This window comes from Nuphar pumila, chromosome 7 (genome assembly GCF_984573655.1).
Source record: "Nuphar pumila chromosome 7, dmNupPumi1.hap1.1, whole genome shotgun sequence".
Classification (NCBI taxonomy): domain Eukaryota; kingdom Viridiplantae; phylum Streptophyta; class Magnoliopsida; order Nymphaeales; family Nymphaeaceae; genus Nuphar; species Nuphar pumila.
This window is the reverse complement of record NC_143255.1, coordinates 31,782,204-31,805,730: the sequence shown is the minus strand read 5'-3', so window position 1 is coordinate 31,805,730 and position 23,527 is coordinate 31,782,204. Positions and strand designations below refer to the sequence as shown.

Here is a 23,527-nt window from a genome sequence, read left to right as displayed (position 1 = left end):
CCCGTGTCCGATGTGATCGGAAAAGTTGGGTCTCAAAAGAGACCCCATTAGACAGGGTATCTGGTTCAATCCATCACCTGCTACTGTAAGTTATATATGGTTCAGAGATGCAAAGGACGTGTGTCGACAGAGAGACATGGAAGGAGACGGTACGATTCATAAACATCACTACCAAAACCAAAAGGAGAGTTACAAATGTATAGCAACATAATCAAATCATCCATTCACCTCTCCCCTCCCTCACCACAGAGATTTACAAACAGTCAAGAATGGACTCGCTCTTTTATTGACAGCACAAACAATGCCTCGAAGACTGAATTGCTTGATGAAGCTCACACACCCTCTGGTTCAGAAGAGGCCATATGTACACTAGGTTACAACTTACAAACACAAGCAGAACTCCTCAACCCGACCCGGCCGCAAACTTTAGAACTGAACTTTTATAACTGTAACGGAAAAACTCGAGTAATCACACAACTATGGTTCTGATATCCTACTCAACTGGGTCCCCGCCATTCAAACCGCCTCTCTCGCTGGTCTTTGTATGATCGACAGCGATCTTTTGCGAGTTTGTTTTCCGGTTGGCTGCCACCCTGTTAGGAGGAACAATGGCCTTTCGAGCTCCAGCACCTGTATAATGGAGAAAAGAAAGAAATGTCTGGATCAGTACTGAGAAATCAGAGAAACGTTGCTTTTGTCAGCAGTTCATAATCATTCTTCCACATTGACAGATTTCACAGCTTTTCAATAAAGAAACGTTTAGTTGTGAATGCCCCAGATGCGTGCAACCACCACATAAAGACACCAAGGCTTTTGAATGCCCCAGATGCGTGCAACCAGCACATAAAGACACCAAGGCTTTTTCTAGGTAGGAACCTGAGTGTCTCCTGTACAGAAGATGATTTTCTGCAGTCTGTACATGCGGCCAAAGATGGTTTCTGATGCAAGGAAACTCCCTATGTTTTGACAACTATGATATCGAGGATGGGGAAATGCCAGCCGAAATTGGATGATATCAGCTACTCACCAGTGTTTGGAAGGGATAACCGCTTCTTTGCACTAACATCTGCCTGTTTAGGTCGTTCTCTGGGATTGCTCATGGAACGGGCACCCAGTTCGTGGCCAGAATCAGCTTCTCCAATTGGTTCCTCCGGGGAAAGGTTAGACTTTAACTTCGCTTTTAGCAGGTTTGTTACAGCAGGTGTGGCAGCAGACTTGACAGATGAAGATCCACTTCCATCAGCTTGAGAAGGATGTGTTTTCTGGTTAGAATTACTGGTGTGAAGGCCAGGTCTCTTGGCAGTGATCTTGAATGGAGGCTTAGCATTGTTTGATATAGCAGCAGGCCCATTTTCTAGAACGATCACACCATCTCTAAGATTTGTGTCCATGAAGCGGTTTTCCCAAGGGCGAACAGCCATCCAGCGTTCTAACCAGTTCCAGCCCCAGTTGTTTTTATCTGGCTCAAAACCTGCAGGCACTGCAACTTGTCTTGATCCTGCTTGCCACTGTAGAACAATCGCACAGTTGGCATGAGCACCCATGCAAGTTTTCAGTATGGCAAACTAGAAGGTTCTACAATATGGAAAGCAATCATGACCAAACAACACAAAAATAGACTGGTATTAAAATGTGGGCATAAGGCTCAAGCCTCCAGCACAGAAGAATCTTCTATTTTGGATCCCAATACATCCGAATAGGTCTTCGTTTACATAAATGTGAAACATAAAGAATGACAAACTACAAGCTGTTTAAGCATTGTGTCTGGATCCAAGGATAGAAGCATACACCAAAATCAAGAAGGAAACTGCAGCACAGCACAGTGGCACTTGTTTGGAATTTACAACTAGAAATATACCCCCTAGTCAAGGAGATGTTTTCAAGAAAAATTCATCCCTGCACCAACTTTGAGAAAAGGTGAAAAAAACCCAATTTATCAATTTCAGGACTGAACCAATATCACCACAGCAACCACACCGTATCCAAATATATTTCATCTATAAATCAAGCAAAATACAAAGTTTAAACTTTACCTATTCTGCAGTAAAATGAAGAAAAAAGAAAAGCCAGATTGAGCAGGTAAGTGTACAGAAGATAAAAAAAGGTATTGAATAGCACATGAAAAAAATTGATAAGCAAGGCCATAGAACCTGAATTCATCAGGGCCATATCAAACTGGTTTAACCCTGTTCCTGTCCCAGCTTTAACACTACCAGCCACACGGATGGTGACCCTTGAGCCAATAATTTTTAAGAGGTAGTCCCTATCCCATAACAAGATGAAAGTTTGCAATTATTTTAAGAAAAAGTCAATTTTGAATGTAGTAAGCACAAAATGAGAAAAGGAAAAAAAATAAATTCTTGAAGATAAAATTTGACCATTTTCTTGTGCTATCAGGGAGGCTGCTAGGAATTTGTAAAAGCAAAGTCAAAGCCCAATCAATTTCAAATAAGAACATGCCCTGAATAATAGAATGCAATATTAAGAATTTACGCAAATGTATAACCAAAAGAAAGAAAAAAGTATAGTGGCAGTGCATCAGGGCAACATGGCAAGTTTGCTTACATAATCTTCAACAGCTGCTACAAAATAATGAAAAGGGGGGGAAAAACTGTTGAGCCCTTTTACTACTATTCGTAATCTGACTACTTTCACTGATTTCATTTGATCATAGATTTCAAATTATTTATTCTAAAAATAAATAAATCACAAAGTCAAGCTGACACCATGCATTTGGGTAAGGCTCGATGATGACTATTGTCAATTATGAGGAAATAATCAAAATAGTCATATTAACCGCTCATGTAAACTTTCTGAAATTCATGGTATCAACAGTTGTCACCAGTCCGACTTATACACCAAGCATTAATCAAATGCAAACACAAGAGCACTTTCAAATAATCATCCATAGCTACTTACTTGATGAGTCAGAGCATATGCCATGGCTCTCTCCCTTTTGGCAGCAGCCTCCTGTCTCTTTAATAACTTGGCTTGAATCTCTTCAACGGATCCAACACTATCACACCAACCTTCCTGAATTGGCATTCAAATAGTAATCAAGGAAACATTATCAAAGGGCTTTTCACACTTACTATAGCAAATGGCATCAACTGAATTTGACAATTAAGTTTCAGATTTAAACAAATACAGCCAAAAGTCAATGATAAACAAGATTTTGTCAACAGATCCAACACTACTACACTGACCTGCATTGGAATTCAAATAGTAATCAAGGAAACATTATCAAAAGGCTTTTCACAATTACTGAAGTAAATGGCATCATCTGAAATTGAATATTTAAGTTTTGGATCTAAACAAATATAGCCTGTGAAAGTCAATGAGAAACAGGAACCCGTAAGTTTGTGCTATGGTAAATAGTTGTTTGATTTTAAAAGGATAGAAATGCTCCAGCTACCCGAAGGTTATAAGCTTGCAAGCTGATGGATCCAGCCGTAGGTGCCTCTTCATGAGCTTCAGGTGACCAAATATGAACTGGTACCCTAGGCACAATCTACTTGTGGTTGAAAGGAGTCCCATTGGAATTGATCAACAACATCGCCAAAGCTCATGGAGGTTTTGCAAAAGGAACATTATTTGGCAATTTCTGATACAGTGCAAGCCCCTGGATATTTTAAAATGATAAAACATACAAATGCAGATCTAAATAACAAAATCAACGCATTTGATGTGAAATATGCAGTACCCCTTTCAGAGTATTGTAACTTAATTGAAGGCCTTTCAGTATAATTGAATCATATTTGAATCCCTTGGTTAACATAAACTTGCCTTTCCACACTTTTGAGATGAGCGAAAAAAAATAGAGATTCTCAAGACGAATATAGTTTTGGATTCACTTAGATATTTAGCCAATCAGAAGAACCATGATCTCATTACCTCTATTTCGCGAACTCGAGCATCTTGAACAATTTGTTCCTGACATTTTTGTTGCACCAACTGATTCTCCAATGCCATTCGAACACGTCTTGCCCTGACACGAGCTTGTACTCTAACTAAAGCTTGCATAGCTCGGAGAGTTATTGCAGCTTGCTTTCTCACAGCGTGGCCTCTAACAAGAGCTTGAAGTCTTACCAGTCCTTTTAATGCTCGAAATGCACGCCTAGCCTGTAAAGAACCCTAGAACTGTTATCAAAGTAATTTGCAAACACAAACACCAGATTTCATAGAAATCCATATTGCAAAAAAAAATAGTAAGCATTTAATGTTTGACACATCCTTAGTTTACCCCTCAAGCAAAGCGATTAATGGTGCAGATGCCATAAATGTTACTTTCCTTGCGGAAACCTCAACCAAAAGAACTTAAAATAACAAGATTTTTCTGTCAGGTATGTTAGACAAATATCTCGTCATATCATTGGCAATCATATCACTATAAAATCTAAAAAGTCTCATCAGATAACCACAGAAAACTGATAATCATAACACAGTTTAAAAAATCTTGGCACCTACCTTTTGTGTGTGCAGGTGTGTGAAAAGAGAGAGAGAGAGAGAGAGAGAGAGAGAGAGAGAGAGAGACTTCTTCCAGGTATCCAGATAGATGTTTTGAAAAGTTTAGGGGGTGTTTGATTGGACCCTCAATATAATTTCAGGTAAAATATATAGAATTTACCAATTTTTCATTAATTTTAACTGCCTGATAAGTTTTTGCCAGCTCAATTACAAGCTAGTTGGCATGAGCTTTTGAGGTAAAATGTGGGTAAGATAAAATTAGGCATTATCTGTTTTTACCTGAAGTGTACAATACATGTACAACAAAACATCCCCTTGGTGACTAATTCATGATCACCCTTTGTGTTTTGCAATGTCTATCAGTGACCATAACAGCATATAATTTATAATTGCCACAGGGCTCCTAACCCTAGTTTTGAGTTTCTACCACACAGAACAAAACTGGGATTTGTTGAAATTGTCCATTACCTGAATTACAGCAGGCTCCTAAAATTGTAAAACATTTTAAAGCATGGAAAGCACCAAGCAAAAGACAGTCTTTTAGTGCCTTCAAACCAAAAAAGACGAGTCTTTGACAAGCTTGGCTTGTGTAAATCTATTGTCTTGACACTTGATAAAGGGAATTAAATTGTACCAGAAATGCTCGAAAACCTGTCTGAATGCATATAGCAGCTTGTTCCTCTCTCGCTTTTTGTTTTAATTCATCAGTAGGAGGTGCATCATGTGATCCAGTAGAGGTATTCGAGCTAGACTGAACACTGAGTTCAGTCGTCTGTGGAACAATATCATTGGGATTCTCTTCCTTTGTACCAGTCCTGCTAATTTCAGTTAAATGCTTCTTACGGTTCCCAAAGATTGACCGAGATGACGTCTGTGACAGTTTTATAAATACAAATCAGAGGAAAAGCATATCAAGAAAATGATGAATTTCATAGAAGAGTTACTCAATGCAGTAGATAACAGGTGGATCATTATTCAGGTATAATGGACATCACAAACGCCAGGAACATGAATATGTTTTACTAAAAGAATGGCCAGATTCAACACAGAAAAGTTTGATTGATGTGCAGTCCATGCTATGATAGAGTCTATATGCTAAAAAAATGGTCTACCAGACAGTCATTCAAACTACAGATTCAAACCTATTAATAATTTTTTTTGAGGAATTTTTTAGTCATTCAATTGAAGAAAGCAGATCTAATCTTTGTCACTTTAGAGATCACAAGAACATGCAGTGTCTATAAAGTTCATGAGAACCAGAGATGCACAAAAGCCATATTTGGCTCACTGGATCCCTGGAATAACTACAAATAGGAGGCACAATTGACATTGTGGTGGTTCGTGTGCTGCAGCTAAAATTCAAGCACGAGTTGACAATTATTGCAGAACAATAACAGCAAGTAGTGACTTGGCAAAGAAAAGGAGTACGCCTAGGAGTAGATATATCAAGACACAGTGGAAAAGGAAACTTCACAAATGCCATTATTGCCTCAAAGCTATTTCACTTTACATGAAGCACCATTACCCTCTGTTTGGGAACCCGTGTTGGAGGGAGTTGAAAGGAGTCGGGGAGAGTAGAACTATCGGAATTCAAGGGAAATGGATTTGGGAGGAATTTTGGACTCCCTCTTTTGTTTCGAAGCATAAACAACTCCTTCAAGGATTCAGGCTTGTAACTTCTACTGATTCCTCACCATGTTTGGGAAACCGTAGCATGGTATTTGGGCTGGCTCAGGCCTATAAATTAGGCCTTAGCTCGGCCTGTATGTATATATATTATGTATGCATATATATTATGTGTATATATATATATTATGTATGCATATATATTATTATGTATGCATATATATTATTATGCATGTATATATATATATATATTATGTATATACATATATAATATATATACATACATATATAACATAAAAAATTAGGATTTACTGAGGTGAAATCCTATTGTTTATTGAGGTAAAATAGGTGAATATAAGATTTAGTGAGGTAAATGGCATAAAAATTTTGAACCATCAGAAATTTAGGAACCCACGGGAATCCTTCTGATTCAAGGAGTTGCAAATACCTCCTCTTTTTAAGAAGAATTCAAATGGGTATTTTGAAGGAGTTGGAGTCGGCTGATTCCCATCCTAAAATGTTGACTCCCTCCAACTCCTCCCAAATGGCAGCCAAATCCATGAGATGAGTGCCACATCAGATAACCGTCTCCGATTACACTACAAATACTCCGGTAACATGCTCCCAAACAGAGCCTTACCTTATAATAAATTAATCTGTCTATGAACACATTTTGGGGAGTCAATGGGGAGTCAACAAAGAGTACCAATGGTGACCAGGGGAATCAAATTCATGTAGAGAACACATGTTCTCTTCCCAACCATCAACCACTCTTCCCATGGTTACCACAATTTCCATTATCGAAGGTGACTTGACACACAATCAAACATAATCCCACATAGTTCGAAAACCCAGTGACTCGACTTGGTCACCTAGTACCTCAGCCAGGTTTTGTTGACTCTTATTTTATATATACAAACAACAGAAATATATTATGAAAATGAAAAATTTATATACAATGACAGAAATGTCTATGATATCAATTTATCAAATACCACAAATTAGTTAATTGCTATTATGCATAAACTATCCAACTCCACAATCAATCATCATGAAATGAGAACTTAGTTGTAAACTTATGACATTGTAGTAAACAAGGTTTTGAATGGGAAAACAATATCAATGATCTAAAATAGTAAATGATAGCAATTAGAGAAGCTAGTGTTTTGCATCTTAATGAAAGACTAACATGAGAATAAGTTCATGTATAAATAAAACAAGTGAAATTGCAGATTTTATCATCACAACTTCTATAAACTAGAGGTCAACCAATTGGTTGACTTGGGAGAGGGCGGGACACTGAGTTGACTTGAACAAGTCACTGGGTCAACCCACCAGGGTTTTAAACTCCACATATGGACTTGTCTTTGCTACAACTGGTAGAAGCATACCATCTTGTATAAAGTCAAAGCTTCAGGCACTATTTACTCAATAAGTACTTGTAGATATGTTTAACAAGATTTTTCAAACTAAGAAACATGCCTGGAATCTAATTGATTTGATGTGAGCTTGTACTTTTTCTTAATGAAATTTTGGTGCATTGTGGGCCATTGGTTTTTGCATTTCTTTACAAACTTATACAAACGTCAAAGTCCCTTGATTTAGTACATGTGCTCTACTAAAAACACTCCACAGATCACTTTAGCACTATCAATGGTAAAACCACACACACACACACACACATGAGAGAGAGAGAGAGACGAATAGGTCATAATGCTTAAGCTGCAAACCTGTCATAACCGATTCAAAGTCATAGTTCCAGGTGACATTTTGTAAATCCAATCCTATAGATGTGATCTCTATAATCTATTTGATGGAAAACATATATGTGATTAGGAAATTTGTATGTTTAGACAGGTTTCTACAGAGAGCTGAAAATAGACAGCGCTATTTCATTGAATTTTATGATAGAAATTCAGTTTTTTTGTTGAAATAATTTGATTTTTTGTGAAGCAAAGAAAAAGTAGTAACAGCTTCAGATTAAACAAAAAATACCTGCAACCGTCACTTTTTGAACCAGTTAGGACTGGTTAGGAACTTAACTAGTCTCTCTTACCAGTTAGGAACTTAACCTCTCTCTCTCTCTCTCTCTCTCTCTCTCTCTCTCTCTCTCTCTCTCACACACACACACACACACACACACAGACAGACACACACACACACACAACAAAAAAAAAATCCTCCCCTATCATCCTGGGATTCCTGGATGCCAAGGAATGCCGTCACTTGCAACCATAACCTTGGTGATAATGCCCTTACTGTCTCAAAAGTCTCGCTAGCTACCGATGGTGTAAACTGATATAATGATGCAAAGGCAAAAATATGCATGGCACGTGCATAAGTCCAATGATTTCCAGTAGTGAGTAGAGTGATATATTACAGGCTTCACCTAGGCCTTCATTTTCCTCCATAATCCAAATCCAGAAAGCATAAGATTGTGGTCTTCAGTACAGTATAAAAGGTGTTTAAAAAGATCTTGCAAATACATCCTTATTAGATAATTTAGTAAATAATGAGAAGATTTGAGAGCACATCCTTGTTAGATTACTTATGTTTAATCCTCCAATTTTGACATTTTTCTTCTCAAAATAATCCTATCATACTTGCTCTGTTTCAGTATTCTTGCAGAACAAGGAAAAAGAAAGAATGAAATAGAGAAAGCACTGGGAAGATCACTTGTGTTAAAGTGAACTGAAGTCATATATTCAAACTTAAAATAATGGACTGAAGCAAATTATAGCTATCCAAAACAGTAAGAAGGAAAAAAGTATTCTATTGCATTTCTCCAAGTGGGACATAAATTGTTTACCACTATAACAAAGAAATTGGCAGCAGCAAACAATTTTATATTGAGTGAAAAAAAAATGAAAACACAAAAATCCTATAGTGGTTTCACCCACACCCACATCCTTCTCCAGATGTGACTTTTCTTTCTTCAAGCCAACCAGCGCCTTAAACCACTTGCCAGAAACACCCATTATGCTGATCACTTTGACAATGTTGTTTTTAGTCCTGCAGACAAAACTTATGTGTCATCAGCATCATGGAGATTCATCAACACATACTTCAGCAGAAGTGAAAAAAAGACAGGGAAAAGATAACAAAGATAAGAAAAAATGGGGTACAAATTTATGATAAAATATTTTAACACTAAGTGAAGATTGTCATGCAATTATCATGAAAAAAAGCAATATCCATCTAGGCCGATAAATAACTTGTTTTGACAAAAATCCAGAAATAGTTATGCAACATATCTATAGAAATTGTCATCAAGAAGATTGGAAAAGCAGTATATGCAACAAAAACATAAACACGGTGACCTACTTTAATATCCAACTCACTTGGCTCCATCAGTCAACCAATATGAATTACAAGATGCAAGAACACATCATCTGTTTAACTTTGCACAAGCTTTAGTAAGTAACAATGTGTAAGACTTTGTATTTCCAGCCACGTCAACCTTCAGCAGAGAAAGAGGAAGAGAAAGACAAGAGGTTGCGGCACAGAATAGGTCAATATTGTGACCTAGAGAAGCTGTGTTTATATATAGTGTTTTACAAAAATATTATGGATGATAATGTCCCTGATTATAAATACAAAATACAAGTATATGCAGATGTGCAAATTAGAAACTAAAATATGGATCTGGACCGGATGTAAACCAAGAACCATAACACGCCATCTTAAAAAGCCACCATCTTTAACAGCCTCCCTCAAGTTGTGCATGATCTTGAATCATGGACAACTTGCTTTTTAAGAACAAAAAATTATATTTGGTCAGCCCCTTTGTAAACATATCAGCCACTTGATCTTCAGTGCAAACATAGTATGGCTCAATTTCTTTCTCTTCAACCTTTTGCCTGACAAAATGTTGATCTATCTCGATATGTTTAGTACGACTGTGATGAATGGGATTAAAAGAAATATTTATTGCACATCGATTGTCACATAATAATAATGATCTTGAGATAGGTTCTCCCAATTCTGTTAGCAAGTGTCTAACCCACATAGCTTTTGTTGTAGCCGCTGCTTCAGCCTCAATACTAGATTTGGCAACAACCTTCTGTTTTCTACTACTCCAAGACACAATGTTGCTGCCAAGAAATATGCAATAGCCAGAAACTGACCTTCTCTCATCTGGATCTCCTACCCAATCTACATCTGTATAGATAAAGATTTTATGAGCCCCATTATCTATAAGATTCTTCTAGTAAATAAGTTTATCTCCTACCGTACCCTTTAAGTATCTCAATATCTGTTTAACTGCATCCATATGCCCAGTTCGAGGTTCATGCATAAATTGAGATACTTGATTTATAGAATAGACAATGTCAGGTCTAGTGAAGGTAAGGTACTGGAGCATTCCGACTATACTTCGGTATCTGGTGGGATCATCATATAAGTCTCCATCATGGAAACTCAACTTCTGTTATAAAACGCTCGGAGTAGCTAAAGGCTTGCAATCTTTCATCCCTGCTCTACTTAACAAGTCAAGGGTATATTTATGTTATGTTACGGTGAACACATTGTCTTTCCTGTCAACTTCTATTCCAAGGAAGTACCTCAGTTCTCCAAGATCCTTCATTTTAAAATTCTGACTCAAGAATTCCTTGACTTCCTGGATATGACTGCAAGAGTTGCCCATGATAATGATGTCATCTACATAAATCAATAAGAATGTGATTGTATGTTCATCCCTGAAGATAAAGAGTGAGTGATCAAGAGTGCATCTGCGAAAACCAAGATTTTTAACTTTGAGAGAAAAGCTATCAAACTAGGACCGTGATGCTTGTTTTAAACCATAAAGGGCTCTCTTCAATTTGCAGACATACGCCTTAGGATCTCCTTTCACATATACAGGTGGTTGTTCCATATAAACTTCTTCTTTAAGAGCCCCATGAAGGAAAACATTTTTTAAATCCATCTGACTCAATGTCCATTTGTGATGGACGACTAGAGATAGTATGCTACGAATTGTCCCTTCTGTTTTACGTTAGATTGGTTTCTTCTTTTCTCTTCTGTTTTACGCCAGATCTAAATTTTAGATCTGGGCTTTCTCCATATTCTATCGTTTTCATATCTGAATTTTAGATCTGCATCCAGTCTAAGACAGATCTGATCATATCAAATCTGGTATTGTTTTCTTTTCTGATCTACACTTGAATCACGTCAAACCTCTAATCGTTCTTCTTACTCTAATCCTTTTTTTTTCTCACAAAACTAGATCATGTCAAACTGATATGTTCTCTCTTCTATTGCCTTAATCGGCCAAATATACTTTCTTCTAAAAATCGTTTTGGTTAAGTATACTTTTCTTCTAACATCATTTTCGTTATTCTCTCCTAATCTCTTCCTTAATTTTTTTTTTAGCCAAATTGTTGTATTTCATAACAAAAGGGAAAAGAAGAAAATAAAAAGGATGAACAAAAGAAGGGAGAGAAGAAATATGAAGCCAACCTTAGTGAGTGTGAATCGGTTCAACTCGCTCTCATATCATGTAAGACTTTGTATTTCCATCCACGTCAACCTTCAGCAGAGAAAGAGGAAGAGAAAGACAAGAGGTTACTGCACATAATAGGTCAATATTGTGACCTAGAGAAGTTGTGCTTATATACAATGTTTTACAAAAATACTATGGACGATAATGTCCCTAATTATAAATACAAAATACAAGTATATGCACATGTGCAAATTAGAAACTAAAGTATGGATCTGGACCGGATGTAAATCCAGAACCATAACACGCCATCTTTAACAGCCACCATCTTTAACACAATGTACATAAACGAACGGTTGAGAGAATACTTGGGTGTGGGCACATCATGTTAGCATAATAAAGTCATGAGATGTATGTCATAATCTACATAACAGCACAGATTCATAAATAGCAGATTATCTAGGATGATGGAACCAATCATGAAATTCAATGTACAAAGATCCACTTAAACCAATGTTATGAACATGGTATCGCATCGCACAAACTATTGTAGTATCAGGCTCTGAACCAACATGATGCAGGGACTGTATTGTTTAAAAATGATCATAGGGTTGCATCGGTCCATATCATACGATGCAAGTCTATATCGTACAATATGACCCATATTGTACGAGTTCGCCTGGACTCAGCCTAGCCAAGCTCAAAAGCTGCTATCTGAGTTTGGCTTGAACTCTGCATGGCTCAGATCAGCTAATTATGCCATGATTGTTCAACCTTGTAGAAGCCTTCCAGCTTATGAAAAGTCAAAGCATTTGGCTTTTCCACTATCCATCATAACTTTTTCTTGTTGCGAGATTCCACCACCGTTTGAGTATAAAAAATCAGCCTGTTCCTTTCAATATTCTGGAACCAACATAATCCATATGGTGAAGGATAGACAGTTGAAATTTGCCAAGTAGTGACCTTTCCATCTACAAGCTCTTCTAAGTGAAGTTTGAGAGTAGTAACTTCAAAATAGTTTTGACTTCCTTGTGGATAGTCAAAGGTCCAAGTACCAAATCTCTTTTCAATCATATCCTCCACTTCAGTACAGTCACTATCTCTAGAATCTCTCTTATTCAAAGTCGTATAAGAAGTCAACATAGCTAAGTCCAGCCAAGCTCAAATGCTGCTGTTTGAGACGGCTTCAGCTCGAGTCTAATACTGATACCAAGCCAACCTTGAAGAGACTGGGATTCGTTCAGGTCAGTTCATGCTTGACTTTCGCTCTATCCATTATAACTTTGATTCTGTTGCAAGCTTCAACCGCCATGTAACTAACAAAAATTACCCTTGTTTCTTTCAATATCCTGGTACCAACATGATGCATCTGTAGAGAAATAACCTGATGGACTAATAAATGAACCCATTCATAGAACCAATTATAGCATGGCATATACAAATACTACCAGATTATGTTATCCCAATATGGACAGGGTGCCAATTTATCTTGGTCATGTTAAGCTAAGTAAAGTTAGACACTTACTTTTTAACTCCTTATTTTGAACCATAAGGGAACAGAGGGTTAAGCTGCTGATACAATGAATGAAAAATGAGATATAGAAGATAGGTATTCACTCTGTAATTTGTATCACACTATAAAGGCATTATTTACTTCTATTTTTCAAACGCTTGTGGACATTACGAAGAAGTGCCCCAGTTGTCCATAGATATTTGACACTTGCAAGAAGAAATTTTTTTAGCATAGCAAAGCATTGAACACCAAATAAAATATTCATAGACCGTGAAACGAGTTGGAGCCTCCATGAAGTAAATGTTAGAGTTTTGTGAAATGCCTAAGCCATGTTGGTATTGGCATCCATGACAACACATGGCATGCATTGGTATGAATGCTGGTAGGAGCATCTAGATAGTACAGCAGCCAGATTATGTCAAAGGGATGCTCCAATTCATTTTTGGGTTGCAACCTCTTATACTGGTCTTATTGGAAAATTTGACAAGAATGGTCTGTCCTGTGTACTTTTCTCCATGTCCCTATGACATAGGCGACCAATTCATCAAGGTTGAGAGAGAATATACCACCTGTATTAAGCTTCAAAATATATTAAAGAAGCCAGCGTTATGTTGGCGATGTCAATAGATGCCTTAGAGAAATGCTTAAACTTCCATTTGATAGTTCAAAGCCCAGCCCGTGTTCTCTAGCAACTACCAAAGAAAGCTCCTAGACAATCATATGTAGTATCATTTCAACATGAATCTCACATAAAATCATGTTCGCCATGCATTTAGACCAAGTAACAAACTCATGAACTTCTACTTTTGACAAACACCTTATGTGATTATGAAGAATTTTATGTTATCTTCTCATGGCATCTAGGTATCAACCTTGCTAGTAAATCCTAAGATGGAGATGAGAAAATAATGACAAGTTTCCTCCTTAACAATAAGGACAAGTAAAACCAAAAAGGCTCATTATTCAAACTAGGAAAAAATTAATGGAGGGCTTGTGGATTAGCTGCCTAACACCTAATTGATCAAAAGAATTACAAGAAAAAGGCTCAGCTTGAACTTTTTGGATTCTGTTAACTTATGCCTCAATGCTTCAACAATTTCTAGGCATTTAATCTTTTGGGGATCTCCATTGCTTTGAATGGTGTTTCCAATCACTTGGACTCTTCGATGCTAAGCAAGCATTGAATTGAATGCTTAGGGCAAGTTACACTCTAATATTGCAATCTCTTGCAATATTAGTTCATATTACGCTAAATAGCCCATCCTTCTCAACGTTGGCATGTTTGGATACCTTTTTGGATGTGTTATCATATGCACAAAGTGCAAGTTTTTTCTTATGTAGAAATATATAGGTAAAGCCTCAATATTTGGAACCAAAAATAAAGTCTTAAAAATAGGAAACTATTTGTTCCCCTTTTGTCTCTCTTCATCGAAGTAGAAGCTAATTAGACATTCCTAAAAATAGAAAACTATTTATTTTCCCATTTTCTTGTAAAAAAAAATCTAATTTCCCATTTTCTATCTGTATTTTCAAACAAACCATGAAGTTATAATATAATAAAAAAAATGAATATTTCATGTTAAGAACAAATTTATAAGTTTTATTGTACATATTTTTTAGCCCAGTGACACCCAAAATGTACCTTTATACGATGTTTTTTCAGATGTCATACTAAAGGCTCTGAAGTGGCCTCTGAAAAGAAGACGCCATTATCGTCATTATGTATATGTCTGACCCGATCCATTATATATAATGGATCAGGTCCAGACCCAATTAGTATATAATGTAAATTAACATTCTATTAAAGGGGTATTTTCGTACCCTAGTTTTACACACTTAATACATTAATAGAATGAGAGGTGCAGTCACGATGGACTGAACCCCTTTTCTCTCTCTCTCTCTCTCTCTCTCTCTCTCTCTCTCTCTCTCTCTCTCTCTATGACAGGCCTGTGCTGAAGAACAAGGGCTCCTTTCTTACATGGTATCAGAGTGGCGTGACGTATGGGAGTGAAGGGTTGTCTCGTTTTCAGTCTATCAACGTGAATCTGGAAACGTAAAGTGCAGGTGCGTGGAATCTGCGTGGATCTAACCAAGTCTGGGTGTAAAGAGGTTGATCTCGGTTTCATGATAACAGGTTCCCCTTTCTTCCTGTAAAAAAAAACTCGACCAGGTTCTTCCTTCCTTTTTTTTTTGTGATTCTGTTAGCCGAGTGTTCTGTCATCTCACCTGGCGAGTATTTCGTTGGTTCTGTGATTCTATTTGATTTGTTAGCCGAGTATTTCTGTTAATCTGTGATTCTTCTGTTAATCCCTGTTGTTTTTCGTTGGTTCTGAATTTTTTTTTTTTTTTGACTGTTGAGTATCACCTGCCGAGTATTACCTGCTAACCACGTGACCTTGCTTTCTCTCGTCTGTCATTTGTTTTCTCTCATCTATCGAGTGTTTTGTCTGGTACCACGAGTATTACCTACTAACCATGTGACCTTGCTTTCTCTCTTCTGTCATCTATCATCTATCAGCCGAGTGTTCTGTTAGCCGAGCCCTCTGTTTTGTTTTTCATACTTAAGTGTCAGTTCAGGTTTTCCCTCAAATGGATTTTACTCATGCGCAATCATGTCTGTCCTCAAGTTTTCTCGGTCAACTAGTCTCTGAAAAACTGAATAACTGCAATTTCTTAACCTGGAAAAGACAGATCATCCCTTTTATAAAGAGTCAGGACCTCTCTGGTCATCTGGATGGATCAGTTCCACCGCCTCCAGATTTCTTTTCGCAGGAAAAAGCGGACGATAAAGGAGAACAATCTGTTGTTCTTCACAAGAATCCAGAATATGTTGCTTGGATGAAGATGGATCAATTGCTAGTGGCATACATCACTTCAACTCTCTCACAGGAGGTCCTTATTGCTCTTCCTGATGATTGTTCGGCCAAGGAACTGTGGGATACGTTAGTTCAAACATATTCACAAATTTCTGAGGCAAGAATTATGTTTCTTAAGCGAGAGTTTCAAATGTTGAAGAAAGATTTCATGTCTATTATGGAATACCTGAATAAAATGAAAGGCATCACAGACCAACTGGCTTTTGTTGGGTGTCTTGTCAGTGAAAAAGATAAAGTACAACAAACCTTGAGTGGATTGGGGTCAAACTATCATGTTATGACGACAACCTTACTATGTTTACCAGAACTTCCAAAGTTTGAAGATCTTCGTGCGAAATTATTGCAATATGAGATGACTCTGAAAGGATCTTCTGAAGATTCTCATGGGTATTCAGGAGCACAAGATGTGTTGGCTATGGGAATGAGCTATGGTCGAGGACGAGGAAGTTCTTTTCGAGGAAAAGGAGGTCAAGAGAGAAATACCTATGGAGGTCGTGGCATACTTCCAACACCCAATATACAGGGACAAAGACTCATTCCCACATGTTTCTTATGCAACAAGAAAGGGCACATTAAAGCAAATTGTTGGTTTAATCCTCAAAACAAAGGGAAAGCTCCACAAGCAGAGGCTAGGAAGGATGGAGAAGTAAAGGAGTTGTTGTTGGCAGCCTTGGCAGGATTGAATATGAAGCAAAATGACAAAGGAATTTGGTATGTCGACTCCGGAGCAGCTACTCATGTCACGGGTGATGTAGGTAAACTCTTGACTCTTACTCCTTATGTTGGCAAGAATAGCATAGTCACAGGAGATGGATCTCATCACGCAATCTCACATACTGGAAATGTCATTATACACATGTCAAAGTCCTCTCTTAAACTTCCAAGTGTCATCCATGCGCGTAATATTCAAAAGAACATTGTTTCTGTCTCAAAACTTGTTGATGATGCTAATGCTTCAATTGAATTTACTCCCTCTTCTGTTTATGTCAAGGATCTTCGCACGAGGAAGACATTCGCTGAAGGAAAACGATGGGGCAACATGTACATCTTTCAAGAAGATCATTCCTCCATTCATTCCAACTATTCATCCTTGAAGCCTCACCAACGTCAATTTTTTTATCCTGATTTTATTTTTACTATTTCTGAACGTAATAAGCCAAGACTTTGGCATAGTCGTCTTGGCCATTGTGGTCGCCATTTTATTGAAAAACTTGTCTTGAATAATCTTATTCCTAAGTCCAGTCTGAGTTCAGAAGTCGTTGATACAAAGTGTTCTAGTTGTCATTTATGTAAGAGTCATGCTTTACCTTTTGCTTCTATTAATAAAAGAGCTTCAAGGCCATTTGAGGTCATTTGTTCAGATGTCTGGGGTCCTACCCCAATTACTTCTCTTTCTGGCAGTAAATACTATCTTATTTTCATTTATAGTTACGTTATACTTGGATATTTTTTATGAAGCACAAATCAGAAATCTTTGGATTGTTCCAGAGATTTCATTCTTTTGTTCAAAATCATTTCTCTACCAACATTCTCAATTTCCAGTGTGATGGACGAGGTGAATTCTCCTCGAGTGACTTTGTTAGTTTCCTTCAACATAATGGGATAAAGAGAAGAGTGTCTTACCCGCATACACCTCAACAAAATGGGATTGCTGAGAGAAAGCATTGACATATTGTTGAGACTGCAATGAGCATGATGCACGAGAGCAATCTCCCTTTATCATTATGGACTGAGGCCTTCCACTCCACAGTTTATGTGATAAATCGATTGCCCATGAGTATCTTAGAAAATAAGTCACCATACTTCTCTCTTTTTGGCATACAACCTGATTATCATGAATTACGTGTGTTTGGGTCTGTTTGCTATGTTCACATTGACAGCTCACTCAGGCACAAGTTCCAAGATAAAGCCTTAAAATGCAGGTTTATAGGATATACAGAAGACTACAAAGGGTACAGGTGCTATGATCCCCTGAGTAAGCGTGTCAAAATATCAAGGAATGTAATTTTCGATGAAATGAACTTTGATGATCACGATGCTAATTCAACCCTTCACGCTGATAACTCAAGCCCCAGCATTGAGGTATACTACCCATGGTTAAATTCAGAACTCTTCTCCAATGGTAAAGTAAATTGTCCAGAAAATTGCAATCAGAAGAAAACACATGAGGAATCAGCCAATGAGACTCAAACGGAGGAGACTGTTACACATGACTTGGAGCCAACAAGGTATAAGGGTATTGTGTACACCCGCCGAGAGAAAGAGCCCTCATTCATTTCTTGTACGAATACGGATCCATCTGGATCATCCGCTTCGCAGACGATGGATATCAGAAGATCCTCACGGATTCGACATCCGCTTGACAGGTGGGTAAGTTATAAAAAAAATTCATTGGATTTTCAGTTATTCTTGACATCCATAAGTAAAGAGGATGAGCCCCTCATGTTCTATCAAGCTGCGAGCTCTAGAAGATGGGTAGAAGTAATGAATGAAGAAATGGAGGTCATACATGAATGTGGGACATGGGAGATTGTACCTAGACCACTAAACAGAAATGTTGTTGGGTCAAAATGGGTGTACAAGATAAAGTATAAACCAGACGGGAGCATCGAAAGGTACAAGGCTAGACTTGTAGCCAAGGGATTCACACAAGAGGAAGGCCAAGACTTTGAATGAAACCTTTAGTCATGTAGTTAAAATGGGGACCATTCACATTGTGTTGAGTCTAGCCATTAAACATGCATGGACATTGAGTCAGCTGGATGTAAAAAATGCATTTCTGCACGGGGATTTAAAAGAGGAGGTCTACATGGAACAACCCACTGGATATGCAGAACGAGACGCCAAAAAATATGTATGCAAGTTAAAAAGAGCACTCTATGGTTTGAAACAAGCTTCTCGTTCCTGGTTCGACAGTTTTTCTCTAGAAATACAACGGCATGGCTTCTCTCGGTCCCTTCTGGATCACTCATTATTTATTCACAATGAACAAGGAGTCACTACTCTTCTATTAATATATGTAGATGACATCATCATCACAGGGAACTATAAAAGTCACATTGAGCAGGTGAAGAGTTATTAAATCAGAGATTTAAGATGAAAGATTTGGGAGAACTGCGATATTTTCTTGGGGTAGAAGTTGATAAAAGAAATGATACACTCACCCTTACTCAACACAAATATACGTTGGACATTCTCGGCAGAGCAGGCATGACAGATTGTAAGCCGTTAACAACTCCAAGTGTCATTCATCAGAAATTGAGTTCAAAGGAAGGGGATATATATGGAGATCCCACTAAATATCGCAGCTTAGTTGGCATGTTGCAATACTTGACTTTTACTAGACCTGACATAGTATATTCGGTTAATCAGGTATCCCAGTTTATGCATGAACCTCGCATGTCACATATGGAGGCAGTCAAACATATACTTCGCTACCTGAAGGGTACAGTTGGAGATGGGCTGGTATACAAGAAAAGAGAATTAGATCCAGGTGGGGGCCATGAGAACGTCACTTATGCTGATGTTGATTGGGCGGGTGATCCAGACGAACGACGATCAGTATCCGGTTATTGCAGCTTCATTGGGCCAAACTTGGTATCCTGGAGCAGTAGAAAACAAAAGGCGGTTGCTAGATCAAGCACTGAGGCTGAATACAGATCGATGGCCACTGCCACGGCCGAGGCTACATGGATAAGACATCTCCTGACAGAAATGGGTGAACTGATTGTTCGTTCACTGTTGTTGTGTGACAATCAAAGTGCCATCAACATGTCCTTCAATCCCATCCACTATAGTCGAGCAAAGCATATTGAAATAGATCAACATTTCATTAGAAAAAAGGTTGAAGACAAAGAGATTGAGCCTATGTATGTGTCAACTGAGGAACAAGTTGCTGACATCCTCACTAAAGGGTTGACAAAGGATAGATTTTGGTTTCTGAAAAACAAGTTGTTCATGGTTCAGCACCATGCACAACTTGAGGGAGGCTGAAAAGAAGACATCATTATCGTCATTATGTATATGTCTGACCCAATCCATTATATATAATGGATCGGGTCCAGACCCAATTAGTATATAATGTAAATTAACATTCTATTAAGGGGGTATTTTCGTACCCTAGTTTTACACACTTAATACATTAATAGAATGAGAGGTGCAGTCACGATGGACTGAACGCCTTTTCTCTCTCTCTCTCTCTCTCTCTCTCTCTCTCTCTCTCTCTATGACAGGCCTGTGCTGAAGAACAAGGGCTCCTTTCTTATAGCCTCTAGGATGTGATTATTGTTCTAAAAGTGATTCCCTTAATTTCTTAATGCCAATCTTAGTTAGTTGTCCTATCAACACCATTATCTGAGAATATTTCCTATTTTGATTACTTTAAGGCAAAACAACAATTGCTGCTTAGCAATTACAGGGAAAATAAAATAAAATGAAATGGACTTACAAGAAACAAAAATCATGATGTAGAAACATGACAAAAATGGAAACCATCATCATTATCGTGCCTCATTCCATATGTGAATTGGCTAAATGAGGCCCATTCTTTCATTCCCTAGCCTAGGGCTCCCCATGTTCGTTAATATCACCTCTCTTTTCTTCTCGTCCATGTGTTCCCAGTTCCACCCACCTTTTTCTATTTCTCCATTAATTTATACCTAACTATAACCCACTCCTCTTCATTCATGTAATGTCTCATTGTCCCCATGCAAGTCTATATTGCCCCCACCCCCTAACCCAAACAAGTTTTTTGAGTTCCATCAAGATTATATCCTCCATTACTCCATATATCTAGCTTAACGTATGCATTTCAGCTCTGTGTACGCAAAATTTATTTATTCTCTAATACATAGCACTTTGTATCATTGCAACATAGTTGCCACATGTGGAATGGGTATGAGCATGGGGCATAACATTACCTACAATTGGTTTGATATGAGATATTTAGGGCATGGCCATACGGATGCATGTCCAAGTCTCTGTGTGAATATCACAATAATATTACTGACAGTTCATGGATCATAATTTGAAAGTAAAAACATGAATATTTCCATAAACAATTATTGATTTGTCAAACTCACCTAAAATCATAGCTTACTAACTTTATGTTTGTATGTACATGCATCTCATTTTAAGCTATACCCTTATGTGCCCCTCTACATAACTTTTCCTATTTTTGCTCTTAATAGTATCCATTTGATGATAGTTTATACTCATGAATATATCTAATTTTTTTTCCATGAATGACCATGCACCATATCTGGCAGAATACATGTCCAAGAGAGGCATTCCTTACCCATTTCTTGTAAATAAAAGCTAAGATAACATTTAAGAAAACAGAGAAATAAATGCGAGTAAGAGAAGAAATAAATATAGAAAGTAAAATTGAACAAAGGGAAAAAGAAGTTTGATTATGACAAAAAATAAAAAAAATGGATAAGAAATGAAGACTAAAGGTAAGAGATCACATCACAATTTAGTTAAACAAGAAAAACAGAAACATGTCCATTGTGATAGAATTAGAGAGAGAGAGAGAGTAATTCTTTGGATATGGATACCACAACTTTGTAATCAAAGAGTAGAATATCAGCCTCATGCATTTTCAAGTAGTTCAGATTGTATGAACGCATTTATTATGGTTTATTTAGAACAAATCATGCTTTGCATCTGCAATCTGGACCAAAGTTCCATTTTCTTAATTGTTGCATTTTGTATCTACTTCTCTCCTTCTCATAAGTATATTTACTATCTAAATCCCTTGGTCCAAAGCACATCCCATGGTAATAAGACATGACAAATGCATCTGTGTCATCTAATCTACATGATAATGCACAAAATAGGTGGGACAAGTGCATCCTATTTTTTAACATTGCATTTGCTAATTCCACTTATCCCCCATCCGCTGTCTCAATCTCTTCACTAGTGCCACTTCTTTCACAAGATGGATAAAAAAAATTCATCAACTGTCCCTGTTAATGAAGAACAGATGCGCACAAGACAAGAAGAGACAAGGTGTTTTGTCACTGCTAAGCTGGATAAATGATGCGAAGCATTTTTACACATCTTGATAGCCTCTAACATCCCCTTAACGGAACTTCTCACTAACCCCATGACACATTCATTCGTAGAAAACCCTTACAATTTAAACTCAGATAACAAGAAAAATCCTAATTTTGAGAATCGACATCACAAAGACTTGAGTTGGGTGACTTGGGAAACAACTCTAAGAGCATGGATTACACAATAAAAGGATATCTTAGAGAAAACAGATACAGTCCCATGGCAATTTTTACACTTTGGACTGTTCATTGGCTGGACAAATGCCGCCAAGACACCCGTGAGTCACGCCCCGCACACCACCATTAAAAATACGCTCTGCGAAACGCATTTCGTGCAAACGGCCATGACGAAGGCGCACCAGCCATGGCTATGTGTAGTGCGCAAATGGTACCACTAACTACAAAGAAAAGAGTTCGAGATTTATGCAAGCGATATTTACCTATGAAGGAAATAAACAAAACAACAAACGAGTAAAGGACGCAAATTGTACAGGAAGTTGACATCCAACTCGTTTACAATCGGTGTGAAAACCAAAAGGAAGAGAAAAAGAACATGAAAACTGGAAAAAAGGAAAAAGGATTCGTGTATACCTCGGATCATGGCACAACCGACGGTTCGATTTTACGTCAATCTACAGCATTGCGCCCTCCTCGATCCTACATCCGGAGTGATTGGCAGAGAGACGACATCCATGGCAAAACAGAAAAGCGATCCCAGAGTAGAAGATACCAAATTAGGGAAACCCCGGAGAAAAGTTACGAAATTTAATCAGACGAATGAGCAATTTCCGGACATCCGCAATGAGAACGGAGAACAAAAAAAAAAAGATACTCACCGAAATAAGGGCAGAAAAGCGCACGAGTCACCAAATTGTAGCATCCGCAGATCTGCATAAAAGCAAGATCCCCAGAAGATTTATAAAGTAAAAATACCAACCAGCGAAAAGAAACTGCAGATCGAAGCAAAGAAATAGGGAGGAATTGCAGTCAAGACCATACCAGAGAGAGAGAGAGAGAGGAGGTACGAGCGGCCTCAAGCCGTCGAGAGGGGAAAAGGAAACGAACGAACTTAACCGGCGTCAGAAACAAAAGGGATAATGTGTGAAGCAGATTGGTAAAAGAGAAGATGCCGAAAATTAGAGTTAGTTAGGACGAACAAAGGGATTAACAACAGAAGAAGAGAAGCCGGGGAAAAAAGAGTGGGGAGAGGAAATGTGATTCAGGCTGAGGCACCATCTTAGTTTAATCATTCTTTCTAATAAGTTGGCTAGTGTGAAATGTATATTTCGGTGGGTATTGATAATACATATAGCATAACGGGGGTGGTTAAGTGCGAGTGTCACGGACTCGCAGGAGGCGACAAAAGCAAACAAAAATACCGCACGTCTTCGACAATCGGTATCCGGGTTTGGCGTTCCTGTAAAACGGATACTTGTGTGTGGGTCTTCTCTCTCTCGATATATATATATATATATATATATATATATATATATATATATATATATATATATATATATATATATATATATCGAGAGATAAAGAGTAATGG

The 23,527-nt window shown here is 37.8% G+C and overlaps 1 protein-coding gene across 3 annotated transcripts; it reads right to left on the bottom strand.

The window, feature by feature from the left end:
• Positions 1–137: 137 nt before the first annotated feature.
• Positions 138–23,252, bottom strand: LOC149831785 (protein IQ-DOMAIN 5-like). 3 transcript variants are annotated; one of them, XM_090014126.1, is made up of 9 exons: positions 22,978–23,252; positions 22,815–22,866; positions 22,570–22,635; positions 8,994–9,105; positions 5,102–5,338; positions 3,895–4,122; positions 2,920–3,033; positions 1,028–1,508; positions 138–630 (listed from the first exon to the last, which is right to left on the bottom strand). In XM_090014126.1, exons 4-9 carry the CDS (start codon positions 9,069–9,071, stop codon positions 494–496), a joined length of 1,275 nt encoding a protein of 424 aa, XP_089870252.1. In that variant the 5' UTR covers positions 9,072–9,105; positions 22,570–22,635; positions 22,815–22,866; positions 22,978–23,252; the 3' UTR covers positions 138–493. The 3 variants fall into 3 exon arrangements, with proteins under 3 accessions (XP_089870252.1, XP_089870254.1, XP_089870253.1); XM_090014128.1 differs by having other exon boundaries at positions 9,000–9,105; positions 22,978–23,071; XM_090014127.1 differs by lacking the exon at positions 22,978–23,252 and having other exon boundaries at positions 22,815–22,937.
• Between the last annotated feature and the right edge of the window lie 275 nt (positions 23,253–23,527).